The sequence below is a fragment of the Corapipo altera genome, unplaced genomic scaffold, assembly GCF_003945725.1.
Source record: "Corapipo altera isolate COAL_440 unplaced genomic scaffold, ASM394572v1 44, whole genome shotgun sequence".
Classification (NCBI taxonomy): Eukaryota; Metazoa; Chordata; class Aves; order Passeriformes; family Pipridae; genus Corapipo; species Corapipo altera.
In genome coordinates, this window is record NW_020884880.1 from 10429137 (window position 1) to 10453313 (window position 24177).

Here is a 24177-nt window from a genome sequence, read left to right on the forward strand (position 1 = left end):
CGCCGCCGCCGCCGAGCCCGGCCCGGCCGGCCCAGCCCCGCACGCCCGGAGCCGCGGAAGCCTTACCTCCCGCGCCGCTCGGGGGCCGGGCTGCGTGACCACACCTTCCGCAGCACCAGCGCCGCGCCGGCCGCCTCCCGCGCCCGCTCGCCACCGCCTCCATCGTCCGTCTTCCGTGCGCAGGGGGGGAGAGCGACAGAGAGAGCGTGGTCAGTGCCCGCCGGGGTCGGGGCTGGGGCTGCGGCTGCTGTCCCGCCGCGGGCTCCAACCGGGGGAAACCGCTGCCGGAGGCCTAAACTGGGGAGGGGGCTCTTTACACCGCGGGGCAGAGAGAAGGAACGGGCTCCCCTTTGTGAGCAGCACTGGGCTCCCTGTGTTGGATTTTAATTCACAGAAGCCAGTGGGGGTGGGAGAGGGGCTTTGACTATGCGGGTTTCTGTGTCCCCAACGTGGTGGCTTTTTTAATTCCCTTCCGATCAAATAAAGCAGAGGACAGGTAACAATAGTCTGAAAGTGGCAAGTGCTCCCGAGCACGCTAGTAGTACAGAGGCAGAATACACCTTCTGTACTTCAATAAAGGCAATAAAACCAGCGGAACAGGCATGCAATGTGTTCCTCTAAGCATCTCCTAAAATACTCCGTGTACAGATCTCCCTTCTTTTCAACAACTTTTTAACTCGGGAAACAAACACCCTCACAGAAAGGTCAGCCCAGTGACTGTCCCGGGTGTGAATCTTGGCTAAGGTGCAGTTTGGGCACTAACTTTCTCCCTGTGTGCTCCCTCAAACAGAATGGAGCTGAACCATCATCCATTTGTGCACACGCAGCCCGCATCCCCAGTGCAGCCAAAGCCAGCTGACTGAGCAGTGCGGGAGATGAGAGGTTGTTGCTGACTGAGCAGGGCGCATTGAAACACGGCAGCTGCCAAATAGCGGCTCCCAGCGCTCTGCTAGATCCTCCTGGCAGATTTAGTCACCGGAGGGTGAGCGAAACAAAAGAGGCAGCTGTTGCAGTGCGAGTAAATCCAGGTGCTGTTCCTCTGATTCTGACCTGGTTTAGTTATACCGTTCAGTATGTCAAAAACACCTATGAAAGCAATAGGTGTACTACTCAAAGGACAGAAAAGAGCATTTGTGCATCAAGAGTAGGTCCAGCAGTGAGAAAGACTTCAAGTGGGCTAAAAATTGATGAGGAACAGATCTATCTTGGCAAAACAAGGGAGAGAAATCACTTTATGACTCTTCTTTCTATTCTTTCATTTCTTATTCTAAGACCCAGTAAATCTGACTGCTACTTCTGGTTGTCACTGTGGCAGATATGTCTGAAGATGCAGTCCCTGCCCTGAAAAAGTTTTCTTTATCAGTAAACAACAATGTAGAATTGATCTACTAAATTTCTGCAAGGTCAGACGTACAGGTACTGAGCCAATTAATGTCAGATATTCATTGTAACACTCCCAGGAGACATTACTGAGCAGCCGCATTACAGGAGTACGGATACATAATTGTAACCTTCCATTCCGCTGGCCATGGTTTTTTGTTGCCTACATATTTGAAAAACTGCAATGAAAGAAGCAGCAAAAGAGAAGGAGAGGAAGAACAAGAAACAGGTGCAGCATTAAAGCAATTCAGTAACAGGGAGATTTATCCAAACAAATAAATTGCTCCATTTCTCTGTCCTTTCTCTGGCATCCTCTAAAATAGCCCTGATTCTCATTTCTCTGTGCTCACTGACATTCCAAACTGCAGCACATATGGAGCATATATGTGATGTATGGTGCTGTATTTGTACAAACCATCTATTTCCACATAGATGGGAATGGATTTTAAGCACACCCATATACATTACATACATGAGCAGCTGGCAGCAAGTCAACAGGGAGCACTGGGAGGGTGAAAGCTCTCTCACACTGAAAGGACATTAACAATGGTTGTTCTGGATGATGGTGTTTCCCCTTCAGCATTTCCCCTAAGCAGAAACATTTTCAAAAAACCTTTTGGGTACTTCTTTGTGAATTAACAGCATAAAGTGCCCCAATGGTGAGATTTTCATAAGGCTCTTCCTCTTGTCCTTGCCTGTTTTAGCAATTTCAAAGAAGAGAAAAATCAACCTATTTCATCAGGAAAGATAAAAATTGTGCAAAACTAAGGCCAGTCGGGTTCAATTTGGATTTTCATTACCTATAATAAATATTTGCCAAAAAAAGGAGAGGGATAGAGAATTTCTTAATTTTGCTATCTTATATTGAAAATTATTTAAGGGAATAATTATTATTTCATTAAACTCCCACTTCTGCAGGAGTTATTTTTATGTTCAGTCAGGCCCTTCAGTCATATCATAAACCACAACAACTAACCTGAACAAAGCAAAACACAAAGATATGTCCTATGTATTTTCACAAGTTCTGATTTCACTACAGATATTACTCTAAAATGACATCAAGGCATGCTTCATTTATCAGAATCTGGAATGGTCTGTGAAATAATTAATTCTTACTGTAAGAAAACCAGGCTGCTCTCAGCATGCTCCATCTAAATACAGTGGCAGATGAGAAGGAGGATGCAAAGGGCCCCCAAGTGATAAGCAGTGTGTACTGAAGAGCAAGGCAGCATCCTAGCTAAGTCCCTAGAAGTCAGCACACTGACTCAAGAGACATTCTCATCACATTTTCAATTAATAATGAAGCCTCACAGCACTTTTTCAGACCTTTACACCTGCAACCTGTGCTGGCCACGCGGGGTCACAGCAGCTCAGCGTTACCACCTCTCTCATTTTATGGCTGGGCAGATGAATTGAGGCAGAGAGGCTACCACTGGTCATGCTCCAGATCAACAGCAGAATCACAGTTCACTCAGGTGATGCTACACCAGCACCTCAGCTTTGAGCCCACCACACTGCCTATCTGATATTTATTTCACTCCAGTGCAGAGGGTAGGAAATGACTCCCAGTAGCCTGTGCTTTCACAGAGGTAGTACAGGAAGGGGCAGAGCACCAGAAACACCACAGAGTTGAATCGCTGTCTCACTTTGCATGTGGCCTTGTGCAGACTCTCCCTGTCTCAGCTGTCCCTTCAAAACCACCATTCACATCCTGCTTGGATGTTGTAATCAATCCCTGGTGCACATTACCCATCACTAGGAAATTTAGCTAGCTCTGCATCTGTCAACCATTATATTTCACATTTATTACAGCTTTTGATTAATCATCTGTTGATAGCTAAACACAGCACTATCAACCTCTACGTCAGTTCCCAGCAGGAGTTTCAAGTAAACAGCAAGGCCCTCTGGACTCTGTGGATCTTCCAACCAATATTATGGCCAATTTTCCACTCCTCTCATCCATCTTCCTAACACTGAGGTAAGCCATTTATCTCCTGGGTAATATATTTTAACAGAAGACAAGTGCTACCTTTATTTTCAGCATGAAAGGACCCCTGGGGTGGTATAAATATTTATATGCTTATAGGAATGAAACAGCTGGAAGTCCTTGCTTAGCGGGCCTCAACTTGTGGAAGTTATGCTTTGCATGAGCAGGAATATGACCCTCTGAATTACCACAGGGGCATAAGAAAGCAGAGGTACATATGCAGTGTTGAAAACAGCCACAGCGTGCCAGCTTCCTTAGGGAAGGCATTAGCTTTTGGGGTTATTTGCAATTGGCAGGGAAGAATCCAATCTCTGGCCAAAGCAACCAGTAACTTTGGTATCAGTCAGGGATATTTCTGTGTTCCTTGAATTCTTGAGTTTGGCATTTTAAGTAATTAAAAGAGGAATGGACATCCAGAATGCACTGCCTCTCCTCTTCCTATGAGAAACCTCCACTGCTCAAAATAGCGTTGAAAAATGCTGTATTTTCCAACAGCTTTCCAACAGAAAAAACCCCAGTATGCTCTGCAACAGACAGTATATTCATAAGCCTGCTTCACTGAAAAGAAAACACATTTTCACATTATTTCTCCACAGGACAGAACACCTGTGCAAGGATTTATTTCTTTATCTGTGTTACCTATTACTGAAGTACCTAAGGTTGGAACACCCTTAAGCAGCAATGCACACTATGCATTTCCCAATGACAGAACTTTTGTCCAACATCTCTTCACCTGCTTTTTTTAAAAAAGGGACCAGACACAGAGCTACTCCAGCAAACCCCACATCCAGAGAGACTCCCATATTGCTGGTTTCAATGGATAAAAAAGTAATACAACAACTAAGAGATAACCTATAATGCAGCTATAAACTTAATGGAGCATGGAAAATCCAGTCTGCAGACAGAATTTCCTGCTGCCAAACAACCAAGCAAAGCAAAGGCAAAGAGAATCTTCTTTGGAGGACGTGCAACAAAGCCAACTTTACACAGGCTAACTGCTTCAAAATCACATCAAATAACAAAGAAGTTGCCTCATCTATGAGCTATGGAGGGCAGGAACATTTTGTTTTCATAGCGTAATTTGGTAAAACTGACTCAACATAATCAGATAAGGCTGATCACTTCTACCTCTATGTCTTTTCATGCTGGTGCCAGGTCATGCCCTTGAGAGGTATGGGAAAATGATTTCAAGGGTTGTTTGTGTTCTAAAGAGAAGACTGCTCCCTTCAATGAATGCATGGAGTTTCCCTGTGCACAGGAATATTTCTGTGCAAATGGTGTAAAATACATGAGCAGAGTTGGGAAGAGGGCTCAGAAGTACAAGCGTAGAGAAGCTTCCACTGCTGTGCAGGGAAAGTGCTCCAATAGGTGACAAAGCTGGACAAAAGCCTCAAAATAACAAGATCCTCATTTCCAAAGACTGATTGTTTTGCTGGGCAGGTGTCTTTTTGCTTGGATGTTATAATCAATCCCTGGTGTATATTACCCATGCAAAAGAAGAATTACAAGAACATGAAGAAGACAGAAAGGTCAAGCCCAAAAACTAGAAAAAAAATGGCTGGTATTCTTTATGTAGTTTCTTCAAAAAAACCACTTCTAATTTTTTGGGGGTTTCTTGGTTTTTTGTGGTTTTTTTGCTATGTCTTGCTGCTCTGCCCAAACACCTCTGCCTTGTTCAGCCTATGTTAAAACTTCACTCTGAGACTGGGTCCAAGCTAAGACAAAAGGTGCTGTTGGGACCCTGCTGTACCGATTGCAAAGGCTGGAAGCACCTGTCTCTGAAGTGTGACACTGAGAGAATGAGAACTAGATTGGACACACCAAAAGTGATAGTTACACCTCCATCCAGGCTCATTATATCCTACAAGCAGATCTGGTTGTAACAGCCAAGAGGTACAGCTGTAAAGAAAACCCTTTGCAGCTCAGGCTGAAGCATGCTCAGAGCTTACAGAGCCTTCAACTATTAACCTCAAAGCTCTAGAAACTCTTTAGAGAGCTTGTACAAACTGCATTTTTTGGCCTCTAACTTGGGTCAGATTTGGGCAAATATTTATGAAGATGGCAAAAAACCAAAGACTCTTCCCCAAAGGGATTTCAGATCCTACTTCAGAAATATAAGGGCGTAAGAGCTTCTCAGAGAACTGCTGCCAGAATTTTTTTTAACATAGCAAAACATATTTACCCCTAACTTCACTCTTAGCTGTGTCTGAACCATGTTGGCTGCATTTTTCATTAGAAAATTAAATAGGCTGGAGCAGACACCTTTCAGAATGAACAGATAAGATGCAACAACTCTTAGAAGCAATGGAAAATGAAGTCTTATGATGTGAGACATTTGCCAGCGCTAGCAATAGACAACGAGATGAGCCCTGGCTATAAAATATAAACATATTTATGTTGCAAATATGATAGAAAGTTAAAAAAACTAACAAAATGCAACATTCTATTAACAGCTCTTTCTATAAGATACTCTTCCAGACTGCATCCATCAGGACTAAAGACCTGCTTACACTTCACTATGCTTTTTCCTGGAATCTGTTATTGTGGAAATTGCAAAATTAGATTTAAAGTCACCAAAGTACAAACAGATATACAAAAATGACTCTATTCTTTGCAGGCTATTCTTCCTCATTTGACAAGAAAATGGAAAGGAACAGATCACAATTAACATGGAGATGGACGACAATATCTCTGATCTCTGTGGATAATCCATCTCAGAATATGTCACTGTATTTCACAGCATTGCAAGAGAAACCAAAACCTCCATTAAGACGTTTGATTTTCTTTCAACTACAAGAGGACAAAAGCATTTCATAGTCACCAGCACGGCTTAATCCAACTACATAAAGAGGAGACTGGTGGTTTTTTTCTGCAGTGGTTACCCTCTCTTTACTTCAGAAAAATGAAAATAAAAAAATAGTCACTACTCTACCTCTATTTAAAACATCACAACACAAAATGTTTTCAGTGGGCTGCCTGTTTTGTAGGTGCATGATCACCACTTTTTCCAAATTTCAAGGGAAAAATTACCTTACAGGACTGCAGGACCATCAAGAGCAGCTTTTCTTAAGAATAAAAAAAAAAATCTTACAGAAGACTGTGTTATTTTATTCCACTATAAAATACAGCTCATAGGACAGACATATTATATTTTATTATTTTTTCTCATGTCATCTTTTGTCCAGTTCATTTTTGTACTCTAATATTTTTGTTTTTCTCTTCAGTTGTTAAATCCACTTTCATAAACATGGGCTAATTCACAGTATACCAGTAGAAACAAAAATCAACTAATGCCTTATACAGTGATTTCTCAGTAACTTCTGACTGGGCCGTAAAACCATAAAACACTCTAAATTTTTTGACCACCACCTCCTTCAGCAAAAGGCACCCAGGGATTGTACTGAAACTTCCTGGTGTTCTCACACTGAGCTATCACTCTCAGAGATGCACAACAAAAAGCTGACATTCGGCTCAACACAACCTTCCCTGCATTTATCAACTTTGCAAATTGCGGTGAAATGAGCACAAGCCACAACATGGAAAAAAAAATCAAAATCCTTTGTTGCTGAAGCCAATTTTGAATATTGCATCTGATAATGCACAGAACAAGCCCTTTTAGAAAAACTGTTGGTGCTGTCATCTGCATACTGAGTATCTGCAGCAAAGGCAACGTTAATAACAAGTTATCCTTGTAGAGGGGTCAAAAGGACAGTGCTGGTAAGACAGAGATGACAGACAACAGGCATCAGGGAAAAGATTAATATCCCTACACAGTCATACATCAAGGAACTCAATTTTTGCCTGTAATCCCAAAACTGCTGAGAGTAGGATTATTTCTGCTTTCCCTATTACTAAGAAGAAAGAAACCGCTCATGGGAATAGGGCACTGCTAAATACAAGTCCTTATGTGAGCAGAAAGGCTGCAGTTAGGTCCTAGGACAAAAAAATAAAGCTCAGTTGCGTGATGTTCCCAAGCAGGGGTCCCACCGCAAGTGAGGTTAGGGATTCATTGTGCAGGCACTTAAAAACATGAAAAAAGTTTGTGTAGTTACAGAAAGACAAAGGAAGTGAGAAAAGAGGAACCTTATGCAGCTTTTCACAGAACCATAGGATCATTTATGTTGGAAAAGACCTTTGAGTCCAACCACTGGAAAGTTTACAGTTAAAAAGGAAAAAACCTTTAATGTTCTTTGGAAAACAACAGAAGCATAAAATCCTCAACTGAAATGGGAATCCTGGTTTACACTTCCTTTGGCACACTTCGACGGTGCCATGCTGCAGTACAGATGAAGACACGGTGTTGGCCATGTCATAGCAGGTTAGCTGCAAGAATGCCCTAAATGGAGAACAAATTGACCATACCCCTGATTTGCCCCCAAAATTCCTCCAAATGTATTTAGGGCGAGAACACTTAAAGGGTAGGGCTTTAATGAAAGGAAGTAATACTTTTAACACAGGGAAAAGGGCACACTTTCTAAAGCAATATAAAAAAACCCATTACTGGTATCATAACCACTGAAGCAACGTTATCATAACCTTAACACTCCACAATTCTGTCGGATAATGAAAAATGTCTTCTTAAAACAATTGAAGGCTATGCATTTTGGTTTTCCCTTTCCTGGACCACACACTCTTCATAGCTATTAGTGGGTAAGTTTGACAGCCTGACAGAGAGCTACCACCTTGGCAAGGACAACTGAGGAGGCCTTCTCTCTGTAACAGCACAAAAGCAGAAGGGAAAAAAAAAGGAGGAGGGAGTGGAGAGAGAGAGAGAGAAAGAAAAGACGTGAGGATGGTATTAATATTGTTATCATTCTCTCACAGCTGGCAGGAAAGCACTTACTTGAAAAATACCAGTATATGGAAGAATTGCAGGCTCAGAGCATCTGTATTTCTAGAAAAACCTGCACCACACCAGGGGAAATTAACATGACTGTAGAACAAAAGGGGCAGATGCCAACAGTCCCTTCCAGTGGCCTTGCAATTAATGTGGTGGGATGTGGAGCTGATTGCAAATTTTCCAATGTAACTTTTTTTTCTTTTAATGAAAAAATATGGATTCACTACTATATTCACTGAAACCATGCCAGAACATGTCAGTTTGAACAGAAAGCAGCCTGCTGGGCTTCCCCCACTGCCTGGACGTACTGCCCACCTCAGGCTGGCAGGGCTTCTGCATCCCCTTCCACCCAGGAGCTCCACAGGCCTGGAGGTCCAGGTCCCAAGGTAAGCGTCAGGAAAATTCAATCTGTATTTCTGCCCTAAGAGAGTTTTGCAATTTTATTATTTTCACCAGAATCAGAATTGCAACTTTTTTCTTCCCAAGAATGTAAAGTTTCCTACAGGACAAAAATGCAAACACTAGATGCAAGTATCTCCTTTATTAATAGCATAGCATAGCATAGAAAAGAATAGAATAGGAGTGTGTAGATGAAATCACAGTTCAATACTCCAGTTACCTGGGGGATACACTGGAAAACACTGAAACAGTGTCTTCAAGGATGTCAGTGGCAGTGGGTCAAGCCTTAACTACAGTGAAAAGCAAGAGGGAGATGATATAAAAATTGCAGGACTTATGTTTTGTCCAGGAAGGGGGGGGGGAGGGGGGGAAGAGTGCCAAGGATTCAAGAAGGATTGCAGACTTAACCCAGATACCCCAGGACTGAAAACACATATTAGTATTACCATATAGGTCAGGGAAAATAAAATGGAAGATGATCGTGTAGATATACAGAAGTTATACTTGAGAATAATCTTAACATCAAAAGGGTGAAATTCTAGAAATTACTGGAATATGAGGGGAAATAGATAACAACTTGATTAACATCTAACAGGGCTGGAACTTGATTTCTCTGGCAGCCCCCATACCACTTTCACTCAAGAATGAAAACTACAGAATACAACTCACTAACATTAGTGGATTTAATTTATTAATGTAGACTAATATTCACCTTGGTAAGGACACATGTACAAAGGCCTTACAACCTTTATAATGGAAGCAGCAATAAATAAGGTCTCCTGAAGGAATTGAGGACAGATGGCAGTAACTATATGACACTGTCAGCCTTATATTGCTCTAATTACCAGTTCTGGACGCATACAACTTCTAAGTCAAACAGACAAGATTGCTGATTCCTTTCTTTACCTTTCACTCCAATTTATACTTGGTGTGTAGCAAAACATTATTTAAAAAAACTGACTTATCCACTTACTGTCTATTAGAGAAACCTTTGTCTCTTAACTTACGTCCATAGGACCTCTCAGTGCTGCCAATGCCATCAGTCTAATAAAAATGAAATTAAAATATGTATGCTATTCACATTATAAGCCATAATTACAAACTAGGAAGATTAAAACTTGCCTATTAAACTGAGGTGCTGCTCATTACATTTATCACTGTAAAGCATATATCTTTTTGTGGAAGCATTATGCTCACAGAAGGATGCAGCTAAGTACTCAGCAAAGGTCAGGAGCTGGTTCTGGTCTCACAAAAGGCTTAAGATAAACCCTTAAAACTGAGAATACTATATAAAGCTCAGTCTCATTCTCAAGAACTCCAGAATCAAACTCTCTCAAATGCACTGACATTTAACACGGTCTTCAAACAGCTAGTGTGAAAAAGCACTGAGTAAAGGAGTAAAAAAAAAAATCCAAAGCTAATGGTTAAAATCAAAACAATTTATTTAACTTACAGACCAACAGTAGTTGTCACAAAGTAGAATTTATATCTTGTGGCTTGGTGGTTGTTTTCAGCTAAGTTAGATATAATGCAGTGATTTCTTTTGAGAAAAGCATGAATCACTATGGCTCCAATTTTCTTGGGTTTGGATGACAGTTTTAACTCGCCCCAAAATAGTCTGAAATCACCAGTCTTTCTATGAACGCTTTCTAATGGTTCTTTCCTTGCTAATTAATTCATGAAACTAAATCATTCACAGACAGATAAGCCACTAATCACTCACAGTCTTGATAACAGATCCTAGTTAGATAGCAATGCATAGAACACGCGATAAGGCTGCCAAAAAGGAAAGGAAAAAGGAGTTAGAAGGAAAAATAAAACTTACTTCTTCCACCTAATAGCAGGAGAGTTGATTCTGTGCAGGACAAAATACTCACTGATGTCAACAAATAATCAACTATAGAAATGAGAAAAATCAGGCTGCTTCTATACGGGTGCTGTTTTCTAACATTACATGCACAGGAGAAAATTAAAGGATTTTTTGGTTTGGTACAATATTTGTCGTCCACGTTTAGCAAAAGGAAAACATTAAAGAATAAGGCAGGTAGGAAAGAGGGGTTAACAACCAGCTGTTTTCAGCAACAATTCAAAAGTGATGGTTATAGCACACAAGAAATAAAGAAATTTTATCGCAAGATTACAGTAAGGAAAAAGAAGAAAAGTGCTTCGTTGCATGCCTACGTAAAGAATAATCCTATAAAATAATAAATTTAATTAAAATTTCATGTATTGAAGAAAAGTGTCACAAAAATAAAAATTACAGAAACATATACAATGACACCATATAATGAAGTATAATTTAATATTTCTCCCATTTTATGATTTTAAATAATCACATATTGCTTTACTTTTATTTTGTTCCAGATGGAATCACGTACCTACTTCTTTACTGCCTACATGCTCTAAAAATTCAGTATGAATGCTGGGAGTCTCTTCTCTGCTTTCTTTAGATAATACAATCATGGCCAACTTTAAAAGGGAGATAAGTTAGTTATACCAAGGACAATCTCAACATTTATTCAAGTTATGGAATGAAAAATGCATCGTTACCATGGCAACTGTTAAATCACATGGTATCTGCAATGAGATGCAGGGCATCTTGAGTAAACACTCATCTGTGTGCTTGTGTGGTCTCCTCCACAAGGAACGGTTCCTTTGGGGAGGAACATGCGCAGAAGTGTGGCATAGTCCAGATTCACTGTCTCTTCTGCAAAAAAGTTAATGGAAGTAATCCAAAATGTTATTTTTGCTCAGGGAGATTTAAGCAGATCTAACCATTAGAATAGGAAGAAATATTGAAAAAAAAAAAAGATCAAGTGTTGAATGTTTTGCTAGGATTTGCCTCAATCAATACCATGAAACCTTGCAAATGACAGCGTGCCTCTCAAACTCACTTTGTACCCTTGCATCAGAAGACCATTCACAACAGCACTAGGAAAAAAAGCCTTCCTGACAGCGTGAAGGCTGCCAGACATGCAGCAGCACATCTCGCTGGGGCCGTGGGAGCTGTTACTGCCTCCAGCCATCTGCCCCTCCCGTCTGAGGGATGTTGCCGCCTCCAAAACAAGGACATCTGATCTACCCTTGAATCAACCCTGAACCAGGCTGCTGCATGTCTTGCTGGGCTCTGATACTATCATCTAACACACCACCTCTCCCTGAGAGGGCCTCTCTTCCTCCCCAGGAGAGAGAACAGATCTCTCCAGAACAACCCCCTCAAACCATATTGCTCTACTGTCAGTCCCATGCATAAAGTCTCAGCCCATCCATCAGTCACTGGGCTTTTACTGTACTTCCCTGCTACCCTTTTCTAGTTCTTCTTCAGCCCACTATCATGCCCACATAAGGCTCATTCCCTATCCTTTTAATTCACCATGAGGAGCAGCACCGACACCAGGTTCCCCAATAATCTCCCTTGGGTCGCTCCCTTTTTCCTCCTTCAAAGTATCTCCTCCTTCTTGACCTCCTGAGCAACCTGGTGTTACCTAGAGAGAGAGCCACACTGCGATGCCACTTGACAGCTTCTGATATATCCTTGTGTGCTCAGGGGTTTCTTCAGCCAACAAAGGCTCCACTGGGGGATACAACTGTCCACTGACACATATCTTCTGATCCCATTCTCTTCCTCTCATCACATCCCATTACTTTCAGATTGCATAGTACAGACTACCTAGACACTGCCAGCACCTATTATGCCACCCAAGATATATGGAAACTCTCCCATATCTCTCATCCTGGCCTCCCTTCCCCCATTTCCAGCTTTAATTCCTTCCTGACCTTCATGGCTTTAAACAATTTATATAGCTTTCTGCAGGTTTGTACTCTTTTTCATGTATAACTTTGAGATCTCATCTAACCAACTTCTTTCTCCTTACTCAGGAAACTATTTTTATGTCACGCGTCTCATAAATTCACCCTATCTCATAAGTCCTTCCAGAAATGACTTCTTAAACCTGTTTACTTTGTCATTGCTGGGCTCTTCTTTTCCACATGGTTGGCCACTTGCTATTTGACCTGAACTTTGACAGGTAAGGAGATGCCATGGGTGAAGAAGAGAGATGCTCTGGAATTCACCAGATGTCACAGAGCATTTGAGTAACAGAAAGATAAAATGAGACGTGTGAACAAATGGCCAGGCCTTAACTCCCTAATAGAACCCTGTGGAGAGGGTTACAATATCCAAGTACTCCAGGGAAATAACTAATGATCCTTTCTTCAGTTCAGTCATGTTTCAAGAAGCAATTGCCTGAGTTACTAAGTGCTTGAGACTGCCTCAGTAATTGCAATGATTTATTTTATGCATCATCATAACTACAGCACTAGGTCAGGAGGATATGTGCCTTATGGATGCCTTGAATTTTAACACAGGCATTGGAGGCAATCTGAAACAGAGACCACGATGATTTGAAGGGGATAGGTGAAGCCAAAGTCTTTAAAATCCTATCTAAAACATTGGGTTTCTGTTAGATTTTTCATAAAATTAATTATATTTTCAGATGATCCTAAGCAGAGGTTGCTTACATATTCTTCTGCTCCCTTAAAATACAAGTGATCAGAATCTAACGTTCCTGAAATCTGTTGGGATTTTTTTTCCAGTGCAAGTAATGAATGTGCAGTTTATAGTGTAACTACCCACTCAGTAAAGACAAAAAATGAAAACACAAGGCTGTTGTCTCTGACTTATACCTCTGTCTATTCCAGAGAAAAATCTCCCTGTGCAAAGCATGTTTTTTCATATACCCTTACTCTGTACTGGTGAATTGGTTGCCTGCTAACTACCAGCAAAGAGAGGGATAAGATTTGGGCTCATGAGCATTTACTTGACATAAAAAGTATGATCTTTACACATAGCTGATTACCTGACCTACCAAAATGATGCTGCACCAAGGATATTTTGTGAGGACATGTCTGCACAGCAACATAAGGGATTGGTAAGCAGCTTCTTAGGCATCGCCATTCTCCTGGTATTACTTACACTCCTTTCTGTAGTAACTTTTCCTTTTAGCTGTATGAGGCTTCACTAGCACAGGACATTTTTAGGATAATGATAATTTAAAGGGCTGTCATCACCAAAACTTTCAGGCTATTTGAAGATTTTGAAGACAATTTCTCTCCATAAACTTCAAACTGTTCCCCTATGATAACTCAAGTAAAAGCACTGCTAACATTCAGCACTGATTTTCCAAGTAATGTGTTTCAAGATTAACAGTGTAAAAACACTAAACTAACACAGTTTTCAAGGTCAAAAGAAAAAATGCAGCAATGACAGTCCACAGTAACTTTCATTCATTTGGTATTCAGGATGCATTCTTTCTGAATATCAAATCACAAAATCATTGCCAATTCATCAGATTTTAAGTTTTAGATTATTAAACATTAGACTATGCTAAAAATAAAATACAGCTTTTTATTTGATCTTATTAAGATGCTTCTGTACAACATGATCTAAGCCTCTAATTATATATATATCTATATTATCTCAATTGTTATTTCAATATAAGCAAATTCATAACAATGCATTTTAATGGGAAATTAAAAAATTCATATACTAAAAAGTGGAGCATTAGAAGTCAAAAAGTTGAATGTCAAGATGCTAAAAATGAAAATGTTTCTCTATATTGTGTGTGCCAGTAAAGCAAGAGCTCACATGACTTTTGGCAGTGATTTCCCATGATGAAGCACCTCTTTGAGGATTTCATTTTTGTAAAAGCCCTTGTCTATCTAGAACTAGCTCCTAGCTCCTTGCCCTTAACAATGCAATACAGATGAAGTTCATTAAGTCTAAGGTAGAAAAGTGAAGAAGTTTTGCTGTAGCAAGCACTTAACCTGTGCATGGGGAAAAAAAAAGTAAAAGGATTGGAGTAAAGTATTTGTCATAAACGCAAAAGCAATATGGACATATTGTTATTGCATGTTCTGCTGCATTTGCAAAATTGCACAAATGAAGAATCTCCAGGATGGGAAGTATTATTAGATCTTAATCAATAGGATTTTTTTCAAACAGGCTGGGCATCCAACCATTTCACGCAGATCTTTTCCACACACGAGAGCACTGGAATACTGGAAACTGCAGCATTAATGAATTGCAAGGAAAATTGCTAATGCCTACAATTTTGTAGTCAATTTTCATATTATCATGGTCAAGGAACTTTTACAGTTTTTTGATACTTTTACTGGAATGCTAAACCTTTATTTCTTCTTACGGCAGGTAAGACAAGAATTTCTAACATAATTAAGTGAGAAAACTGCTATTTTTTTTCTGTTTCTATTCTTAGGAGATTCTTAATACATATTGAACATCACATGGATTAAAAACTAATACATTTTAAAACAACAGTTATATGCATGATTTAGTGTATGTCTTTTGTCTAATGCAAATATTTACTATTTATATGTCACTGCAATGAAAACAGTATGTGTCAATTGATGAACCAGTAAATATGAGATAGAATTTGAATGCATTGCTACAACAGTTGAAAAGGAAAATGGTGTAGTGAAACTGTAGCCTTTTTCTCCACACAGTACAAAACTAAGTTTTGCACCAGGGAAGAGACAGTCATATCTGTACATATACATATGTGTGTCTGTGTGACAGCTGAGGGTGGGAGAGCGCGAACAGACGAATTACAGGGAGCATACGGCCACCCAGTGCAAGAACAGAGCAACTCTGTTCTAAGGATGGCTGCGGATCCCACACAAATTAGCACATATACCCACAGCTCTTTTGTAAAATTGGAACATGTTCCTTCAGTTTCTGCATACATTTCTACAAGGAAATGTCTAAAATGAAATAAGAGAGGCAGATTTTTAGAGGTCTCCTGAAACTAAAACTGTAGCTGACACTCTGAAAAAAAAAAAAAATTGATAGGGACCATTTTTATGAAAGTACCTGATTTGGGTGTCCCACAACAAAAATCTGCCACCTGAAGCCACTTTCCTGTGGTTTAGGTGTTCAGACATAAAATGGGAGGCTGCTTCAACCTATCTATAGTATCACTCAGCCAGCCAGTGCACTCTGACTACTCAAACACCACATCAGTGTGGGAAAGCATCCTGAGAGCCAATGTTCACAGTGCTCCTGAAAACAGGGAAGTGGCACTTCCATATACAAACAAGGATCTGAGACACATATGTTTGGTCATTAACCTAAGATCTTGGAGGAAGCCCATGCAGGATGGGGAGCTCCTGAGCCCCCAACTGACACCTCAGCTTCACCACTCACCCCTCCTCTTCATAAAGGCAGGTAGTGTGTACCTACATGGAGTTATGTGCAAGATAAGCCAGGGAGCAGACAGCCTGCATCTACTGCTTTTTCTGTCAGCGGGCACTAGATGGAGAGGGGGAAAGGTGACATTCACAGCCTGACGTCCCCAAGGCAGGGGCACAGAAGTTTGTATAGGTCTCAAATGTGATGACCAAGACTTAGGTTTTAATCTGAACAACTGAAAAGGAGGTTGAAACTTTTCAGAATCTGCTAGATGAAAACCTGATGCAATCTGAAAAGAGGAGGAGAAGGAAAGGAGTGTCAGAACAGATGGGTCACCAGGAGAAAGCAGCTTCTTTATGTTAATAACTGAGACTGTGTGTAAATGACTGGTTCTTTCTTCAGAGTGAAAAAAGGTTCCATAAGTAGTCCTTGTAAGTGATTGTCTTTGCTTTTAGCAAGGTTTGCAGTCTGTTTAATGAATAAATAAATACAGCATATGCACACATAGGCAGGTATATCTACAGAAACAGAACTGGTGGGCCATGAGTGCCACAAGTTCCTTGGTGGAGAAGGATTCTGCCACATCCTTGGTGAAATCCTGAGAAAGGCCCCAGATGCAGGAGGCCATCCCCTACAATGTGCAGGATTTGATAGGTTCCCGGTGGGGCACTGGGCACTGCTCAAACTCTGCTGGAAGAACCTTGTGATGCCAATGATAAAGCAGGCAGGAAAATCTGCCCAGGTTTAATCTACTTCTTCTGCCTCTGCATGAAATAGGAGTAAAGAACTCACTGCAAATAGAGTTCTGTTTAGAAGCCACATGCTTCTTTTACACAAGTTCATCAAATCTAAGAAACAAAAAAGAAATCAATATAGCCAAATTATTAGCTCAATATAGGTACTGTATATTATTTAGACAGACTGAACTAATGTGTGAATTTCACTTAAAAGATTCAGGTTTCTCACATGAGGAGACAAAGCCAGAGTGTTAGTACACTTTCCAGCTGTTTGCCATCCACACAAGGAAGCCCAGACTCGAATATGTCTGGTTTTTAGCTCAAAGCTTGAACAACCAGGCTTTGCATATGAGAACCAAAATTATGGTCTCTTCAGTCAGCTCTGATTAGTGTCTTCTCTGACCCTGAACACATCAGGTCTCTATTAACTTGCTAAGTGTGGCCAAACAGTATATATTATAAACAGCAAATCAATTTAACAGCTGTATTTGTATCCACATATATGTTTTAATTTTTCTGTGGTGAATAATTCCCTACTTGCAATATCAAAAGTATTTTGTAAGAAGGCCTCAACTGTTATTGTATTCACTGAACAAATACTAGTGCCTCTAAAAACAGAATAGATACTGTGATATTGGAACCAACCTATAAAGGTGATGCACGTTTGCATTCTGTGCTTGTCTCCTCCTCTACTAAAAAGAGCAGGTTTTCCTTTCTTTCTCCTAAGCAGAAATGCTGCTCCTGAATATACCACACACAGGTCTACTCCCCTCACCTCCCAGGGAAAATGGAGATGAAATAAGGGATGGTGCTCTCAGTTCAGCCACTCCAGGTGAGACAGCAGCATCAGCCAGGCTGGCAGGGGACAGAGCTGACACACAGCAACCTACAAAGGCACGTGAGCTGTAGGCTCTTCCCTTGATCAAACAGGGCTATGTAGTTCAGCATCACCCCCTGTTCAGGGCTTATTCTGGTTCAGAGCTTGGAAATTCATCTAAGATTTGACCTTCGTCAAACTGTTAAAGGAAATACCAGCTACTATTCATGCTCTTCCTGAGTTAGGTCATCCTATTATTTTCCCAGTCACCAAATGAGGCTAAAGTACTTTTTCCTGCAACCAGCAGCTGCTGCTGCTCCCCCATGTCAGAGCCTTCCCCACTTGGATGCTCACGTTCCAGCCAGTGACAGAAAGAATCGGGAACTGCCTGCCACATGGTAGTAGAAAATATATTCAAGGAAGGCCACAAGGTCATTGCTAATTTCAAACCCTGTTTCATGTTTCCACATGAAACATCTAATTAAAACTTTTCACTAGGTAGTTAAAACAAAATCCATGCATATGCACTTGAGACCTCATTTTCATGTGCTGTGAATTAGAACATAGGAGGTGCTGCACACAGCGGTAGGAACACTAATCGAGGAAGGAGAGGGGAATACCTGCTTTGATTTAGAGGAAGACAGTCAGCAAAAATACCACTAATCACCTGGGTTTTCATTCCTTTGCTCTTTGAGCTGCCACATACAACCAAGAAAAATGAATGCGAGTGGTGTATTAACTGCTACCAAATCAGCGTTCTCCACGGGTGACCATGTGTCAAGCACATCTTGCAAAATGCCACCACCTTCGATGGTTACAGTGTGACAAAAGTATTAGACCCTAAGGGCTATACCCTGCTCTCACAAAAAAATATCTATTAACATCAGCAGGAGCTGAATTAAATTTTGAAAAGCAGGCACAGTGAGTGACAGAATGGCCATAGCAAAAGGACAATTTTTTTAGATTTTAGAGATGTCTCATGATTAAAATAAATAAATCCGGGGGGGGGGGGGGGGAAAGAAGCCTACAAAAAAATACAAGGCTGAGATGTGCTTACATTCCTGCTGTGGATGTGGCTTCAGCAATGGAGGAAGAGATAAACACTTTACAGCTGCCCTTTTTCCAAAAACCCCTCAGTGCAGATAGCCCCACTCTGGTACAGGAAAGACAGCTGAACATAAGGAAAAGGCTAAGTCTTCACACCAGCATGCTCCAGGTGGTCTCCAGAGCATGCCTGCAGGAACAAATACCAACAAATGCTGGCAGCATTTAGTCCAGTGAGGTCCTAATGCAGGCCTCATTGACTTCAGAGCATCCTGCCATTGGAACCACACTGACCTTAGCATAGAAAGCAGATGGTACTAAAGAATTTGCTCCACTGTAGTTTCTACTCCAAACAAGAGCAAAGCTTGACATGTAGAAATATGTTCACCTATTTAATAACACTAACCATTTATCTTCTGTGTTACTGGTCCAAATCTTCATTTTGCACTGAATCCTTTTAACATGACTCTGATCTCTGGGCTGGCTACCAAATCTCAGACAACTTCCAAAGAGGATGCTGTAGTGGACAGCCATCAGCTTCTGGTTTATCAAAAAATTTTCCAGTTATCTTGTATGTTTCTCCTCAGCCAGGTCCACAGTATGAGCCAAAGCCAGATGTCCTTGATTGTTTTCAATTCTAAGAGAAGAGTCTAGTAAAACAATGAATGACTTAAAAGATCTGCACCACTGAAAGATGAAGGACAAAATTACTTCTCCTGAATTCCAGAATTCAGAAAAAATATCATACTTTTGCATGATACATATTCAAAGTATTATCAACTTTTCTTTTTAATCTTCCTGAATTTAGGTAACAAATTCCCTAACTTGACAGAGAGATGTAGGCACCTTTATTACTCAGAGTTCCCAGGACTAGAGTACCACCACACCAGAACTGTGTAGACCAATTTCCCATGAAAAACAGCACTTCTGTCCTCTTCCCTGCTCCTGGATGCTGACCTCCAGTCATCATTTACACCCTTCTTTGTGCATGCATGCCTTCATGAAGCCACATGGTGAAGCACAGGACCTAGATTAAAATACTGGCTGCAGAAAAAATGCAAGGAAATTTCATTTGACACAGTTCAGTTTCTGGATTTTGGAAGTCACAAGGCTTTTGTGAATGAAGGAGGATGGCTGTATTTCATCAGAAGCCTGCATGGGTCATCCCTCACACCATATCTCATTCTCACCCCATATCCATATCCCCATAATGTGAAGGAAACTGAACCAGTTGGAAAATAACCCCACAAGAAAGGTGTATTTATTTTTATTTTTCAGCTTCATTATTCCCCGTGTCTCTTCATAAAGCTGCACTACATGGGACAGCCCAGGGCTGGGGACAAGCATTTGGGGCAGTACAGCCACTGAAGCAACGCCCAAGGACCCAGAGGCTGCATAGTGACTGCAACCGCTTGGCCTTGCCTCAGCTATGCTAAGAATTTAAAAAAATATCTCCCTGGCCCTCAGCAGTTCAAAGTCCAACCCACTTCCAGCTTGCTTGGGATCCCCAAACCACCTAAAAGGGACACCAAAGCAATTCATCAACATTCATTAACCACTGCAGGTTTTATGGCACCCTTCAAGGTCCCATATGTTGAAGACCCCGTTTTATACCTGGTAAACAAAGGTGCAGAGAAGCAGCAAGATTTGAAGAAGGTTATTTATTAAATAACCAATGGAGTCAAAAATAAAAATTCAAAGCTCTGGGTCTCAGGTTTTAGCTTGCTAAATACCATGTGCCCTTTTTACCCCTTTCAGCCCGGGAGCTAAGGTATTGTCCCATACAAGAATGAGTCACCATTCCACGCCAAAGAAAGCCCAGTGTGTAAAATGTGTATGTGGAATTTCCTTCTATACAAAGTAGTTTAATGTTACCAAATAAATCAAAGAGGAGCAAATTAGGCTTTCTTTTCTTTCAAACACTAGGTCAAGCATCTGGAGGAAAGTATTGTGGGAATATGTAACTTGACTCAAAGGAAAACAGGGAGGTTTCCAGTAAATGTGTTCCTATACTAAGTTCACAACATATCATGCAAGCACAAGCATGACTGCAGAGCTTTTATTTTACAGGGAGAAGGACCATATAATTGCACCACTGTTTTGCATCCCTGACAAGAGGACGTTCTCCTCCAAAACTCTGGCCACATTAAATAGACTTAACAAAAGGAATAATAAGTCCTCTGAAAATTATATAGCAAATAAAAATACTTTTCTCATTATTTTAATAGAAGTACTGCAAAAGACTGAAACAAAGCTTTTCCTAGCATGCAAATGATCCCAGTCCTACATCTGAGCAGAAGGAACCTTAACTCTGGGAAACTTTTTCCATTTCAAAAAGATGCCTGTGCCTGTTCTGCACCCAAAAAAAAAAAAAAGCCTAGGACCTGCAGAAGTCTTTTCTTCTCCGAAGATAAAGAGGTTGGCTTACAAAGAACAGGTGATCACCTTGGGCTATGCATTCATTCCAGCAGATGAAAGATCGACCATCTGGAATAGGACACTCTCTCCAGAACAAGACAGAACTAGATTCAAGTCCCTGTTCCCCTGATTCAGACCAGAGACTTGAACTTCAGCTTACCTCCGCAGCAAGCATGTACATACCTCTTAGTCACTCTTACTCAATACAGAGATATAAACTGACAACCTCATTGATAGATTAATTTTTTTCTTGGCTTGTAGTTGAAGACTTAAACAAAATTGCCAACTCTCATCTTACCCTGGTACAGCTCTCTCTAATACTGGCAGACCTAAGAGGTATAAAGAGAAACAGCAAACTCCTGGGCTAATGTGCTAAACCCATCCTGCTTAAAAGACTTTAGACATCTATACCACCTCATAGATATTCAAGCCAGGAAATTTCCTGCAAAACTGTGCTATAGTTGTGCTATAGTTGTATATAGTTGTTTAGTTGTGCTAAACTGTGTACAGTTGTGTCCACTTGATTCACAGTTCTGCAGGAGATGTAGAGTAGCGACCAAGAGTGAAAGGCAGTAAATCTGCACTCGAGATACACAATAGATCCGTCCCAGACAGAGCAGATACAACAAAAGTGATGAATTTTTTAGAAAGTAAAATTTCAGTCACTGCCTGTATTCAGATGTCATTTGATATCAATGTTTTAAAGAATATTTTTCCATTGGAGCCCTGATTATTGACCATCAATCCAACAGTATATCAGTATAGTGTCACAGCTTTGTCTAACAAAAGCTAACAAAAACAGCAGCTCTAGACATGTCCTGACATTCATTCTTGTCTCCAGCTGGACAGGTAGATGCACCCTAAAATAACCTTGGTGTGTCACAGCTGGAATTTCCTTATGAAATTCCTTGGTCGTGAGTAATCTATACAACCCAAGGCTCTAAGTCATTAATCTTCTGTTGTTGTAAGCCTTTTAACAGCTTCAGCTCAACCACTAACCTGCTTCAATAAGCAAATCATCTGTCTTCTTAATGAGACCACTGATTACAAAAGTTAGTACCCAGTAAATTAACAAAACTGTTCCTCAGTATCTGTTGTCCTTCTGAAAACATACCTGCCTCCTATAATATACCTCTTTCATCTTGAACTGTCACAGAATCAATACACTCAAGCTGTATGTACTTATATACTTTTAAACAGTATGTAACTCTAATTAATATATACATTAATCTGTAAAGGGATTACAGGGTGGATTTAGGAAATGTTTCCCTCCCCACCGATGCAGGGAAGTACTGGAAGAGCCTCAGCCTAGAATATAATTTATATAGTTGAATAAAGAAATTAATATTCTTCAGTTCTCTTATGAGCACCTTAGAGAATCTTAAATTTCCTTTGAACATTACCATCAATTTGTAAACAGCTTTTTCAGTTGATCTGACCATGAAAATGATAATATAATCTAAAGAATATTCTCCCCATGTTGCTGGGATGAAAAGCACTTTTCCAACTCTACTAAGACAATGACACTATAAACAGATGTGATTTTCTTAATGAGTGCAACACTTCATTGAAATAATAACTGGAAACACTGTACGAACAGTTTCACATCTATTATAAAGCCATTATTCAATTGAGTTGTAGTTGCTTAAGAGGAGTTTCAAAAACTATGGTTTAGTGCAAATGTGCCTCAAATGCATCTCAAAAGTATGCTGGAGGAAAAAAAGCTATGATAAATTACTTCAAATGGCTTTACATACGGAACTTGCTTTCTATATTATAATTAATGCTACTAATAAGCAAACTTCTCAAAAAAAGCGGGTGCATTTTATAGTTGAATATTTCAATACAGATTTTTAATCTATTTTCTGTCAAAGCAACTTTTTAAAGGGAATGAAATACTTAAATTACATAAAAATACAAATATCCAGTTTTACTTTTCCCTAGGCTTATGAGTGTGATTTGCATGCAATGATAAAATTAGAATTGCAAGCTTGCACAGTTATTTTTACTCTAGCCCACATCTGATACCAAAATAATTTCTGTGTGTTTTAGACAACCATCTCGTTTTCTTTATTTGTCAGTACATTGTATCTCATTGTAGGAATTCAACAGCAAGAGAAGAAGCTTACCTTCCTATTTAGAATCTTATTTAATGCTATTTACTTTCTACTCCCTAGCAAAGCTGAGGTTTAAGAAACCTAACACATATGGTAGGTTCAGTGCTTTAATTAAGCACCTTATTCTAAAACATTATCAAGCAGGAATGGGGGAAAAAAATCACTGTAATATAGTTTTTGTTTTTCTTTATGAGTCTGAGAGTACCAATATGATTAGAGCACTTTGCAAACACTATATTCACCACAGAAGTTGGCACTGTGAGCTACCGAGAAACACCAGTTCCAATATACCAGTCTAACCTGGTCATTGTCAGCTTCCAGTGCCAAAATCAATTAAGCAGCTCACATATAACAGAGTTTGAGCACAGAACTTTTTAAATTATATGACTTTTTCAAAGCTCTTTTTTTCATTCAGACCACAAATCCGAAGAGAAATGAGAGCATACCAGAAAACTGAAACAAAAGCAGTATGGACTTTCTGACAAGGGTACTTAAAGTATGAAGTAAAATATATGCATGTACATGATGTACACACACCCCAATTTTACACCCTCCAGAACCCAGCCAGACTAAAGGAATCCCTTCTCTCATCCACAATAGTTCCAAACTGAGCTTTTCTCCAGTGAAACACCCAGCTGTCATGTATTTTGCCTCTTCCAGACCATCTGCTTTTTCTGGGAAAAAATAATTATTTTTCATCTCCTTCTGAACTGTCAATCCAAATCAATCCATGCCTCACCTACCCTCTGTGGACCACAGACCTCTAACAACCACACCTTAAAGAATACTTTTAGCTACTTTATCTGCCTAAAAATCTCTTCTGTATCCACATGTCATCTACCTTCTCTGAGTGAATCACTAACTTCTGTCCTCAAACTCAGATTAAGATAATGACTATATATTTGAATGACAGGAGAGCTCACCAGTTCTCTTAGTCATCCAGTCTAGCTCCCCATCACACTCCACACCTCATTCACTGCACAGGAAAAAGAGTTATTGGGGTAGTTAGTACCAAATTCTGTGATTAGGCTGAGAACACTTCCTTCTTTACAGGAAAGTACAAGAATCATCAAAACCCAATTAAACTACATTTATTTTTGCTACTGATGTTGGAAATCCCTGTGAGGTTGTACTAATCTGAAGAGACCTTCTTTAGAAACACAGAGGATAGCACCAAGGGATCCCCTACTCCATTTCCCATCACATGCCTGGGACAGAGTATATGTAGAGA

The 24177-nt window shown here is 40.3% G+C and overlaps 1 protein-coding gene across 2 annotated transcripts in view; it reads right to left on the reverse strand.

The window, feature by feature from the left end:
- The window catches only part of RAPGEF5 (Rap guanine nucleotide exchange factor 5), a 164003-nt gene that overhangs the window by 65922 nt on the left and 73904 nt on the right, over positions 1 to 24177 (reverse strand). Inside the window, exons 1-2 of one of the 2 annotated variants that reach the window (XM_027639133.1) lie at positions 16567 to 16571; positions 67 to 170 (exon numbers count right to left, since the gene is read on the reverse strand). Coding sequence is in view for 1 of the 2 variants with exons in the window: in XM_027639132.1 (XP_027494933.1) it covers positions 67 to 170 (104 nt within the window). In the remaining variant the exon portion in view is untranslated. Of the gene's footprint in view, positions 1 to 66; positions 171 to 16566; positions 16572 to 24177 lie in introns of those variants that run through there. The other variant, XM_027639132.1, reaches the window with a different exon arrangement.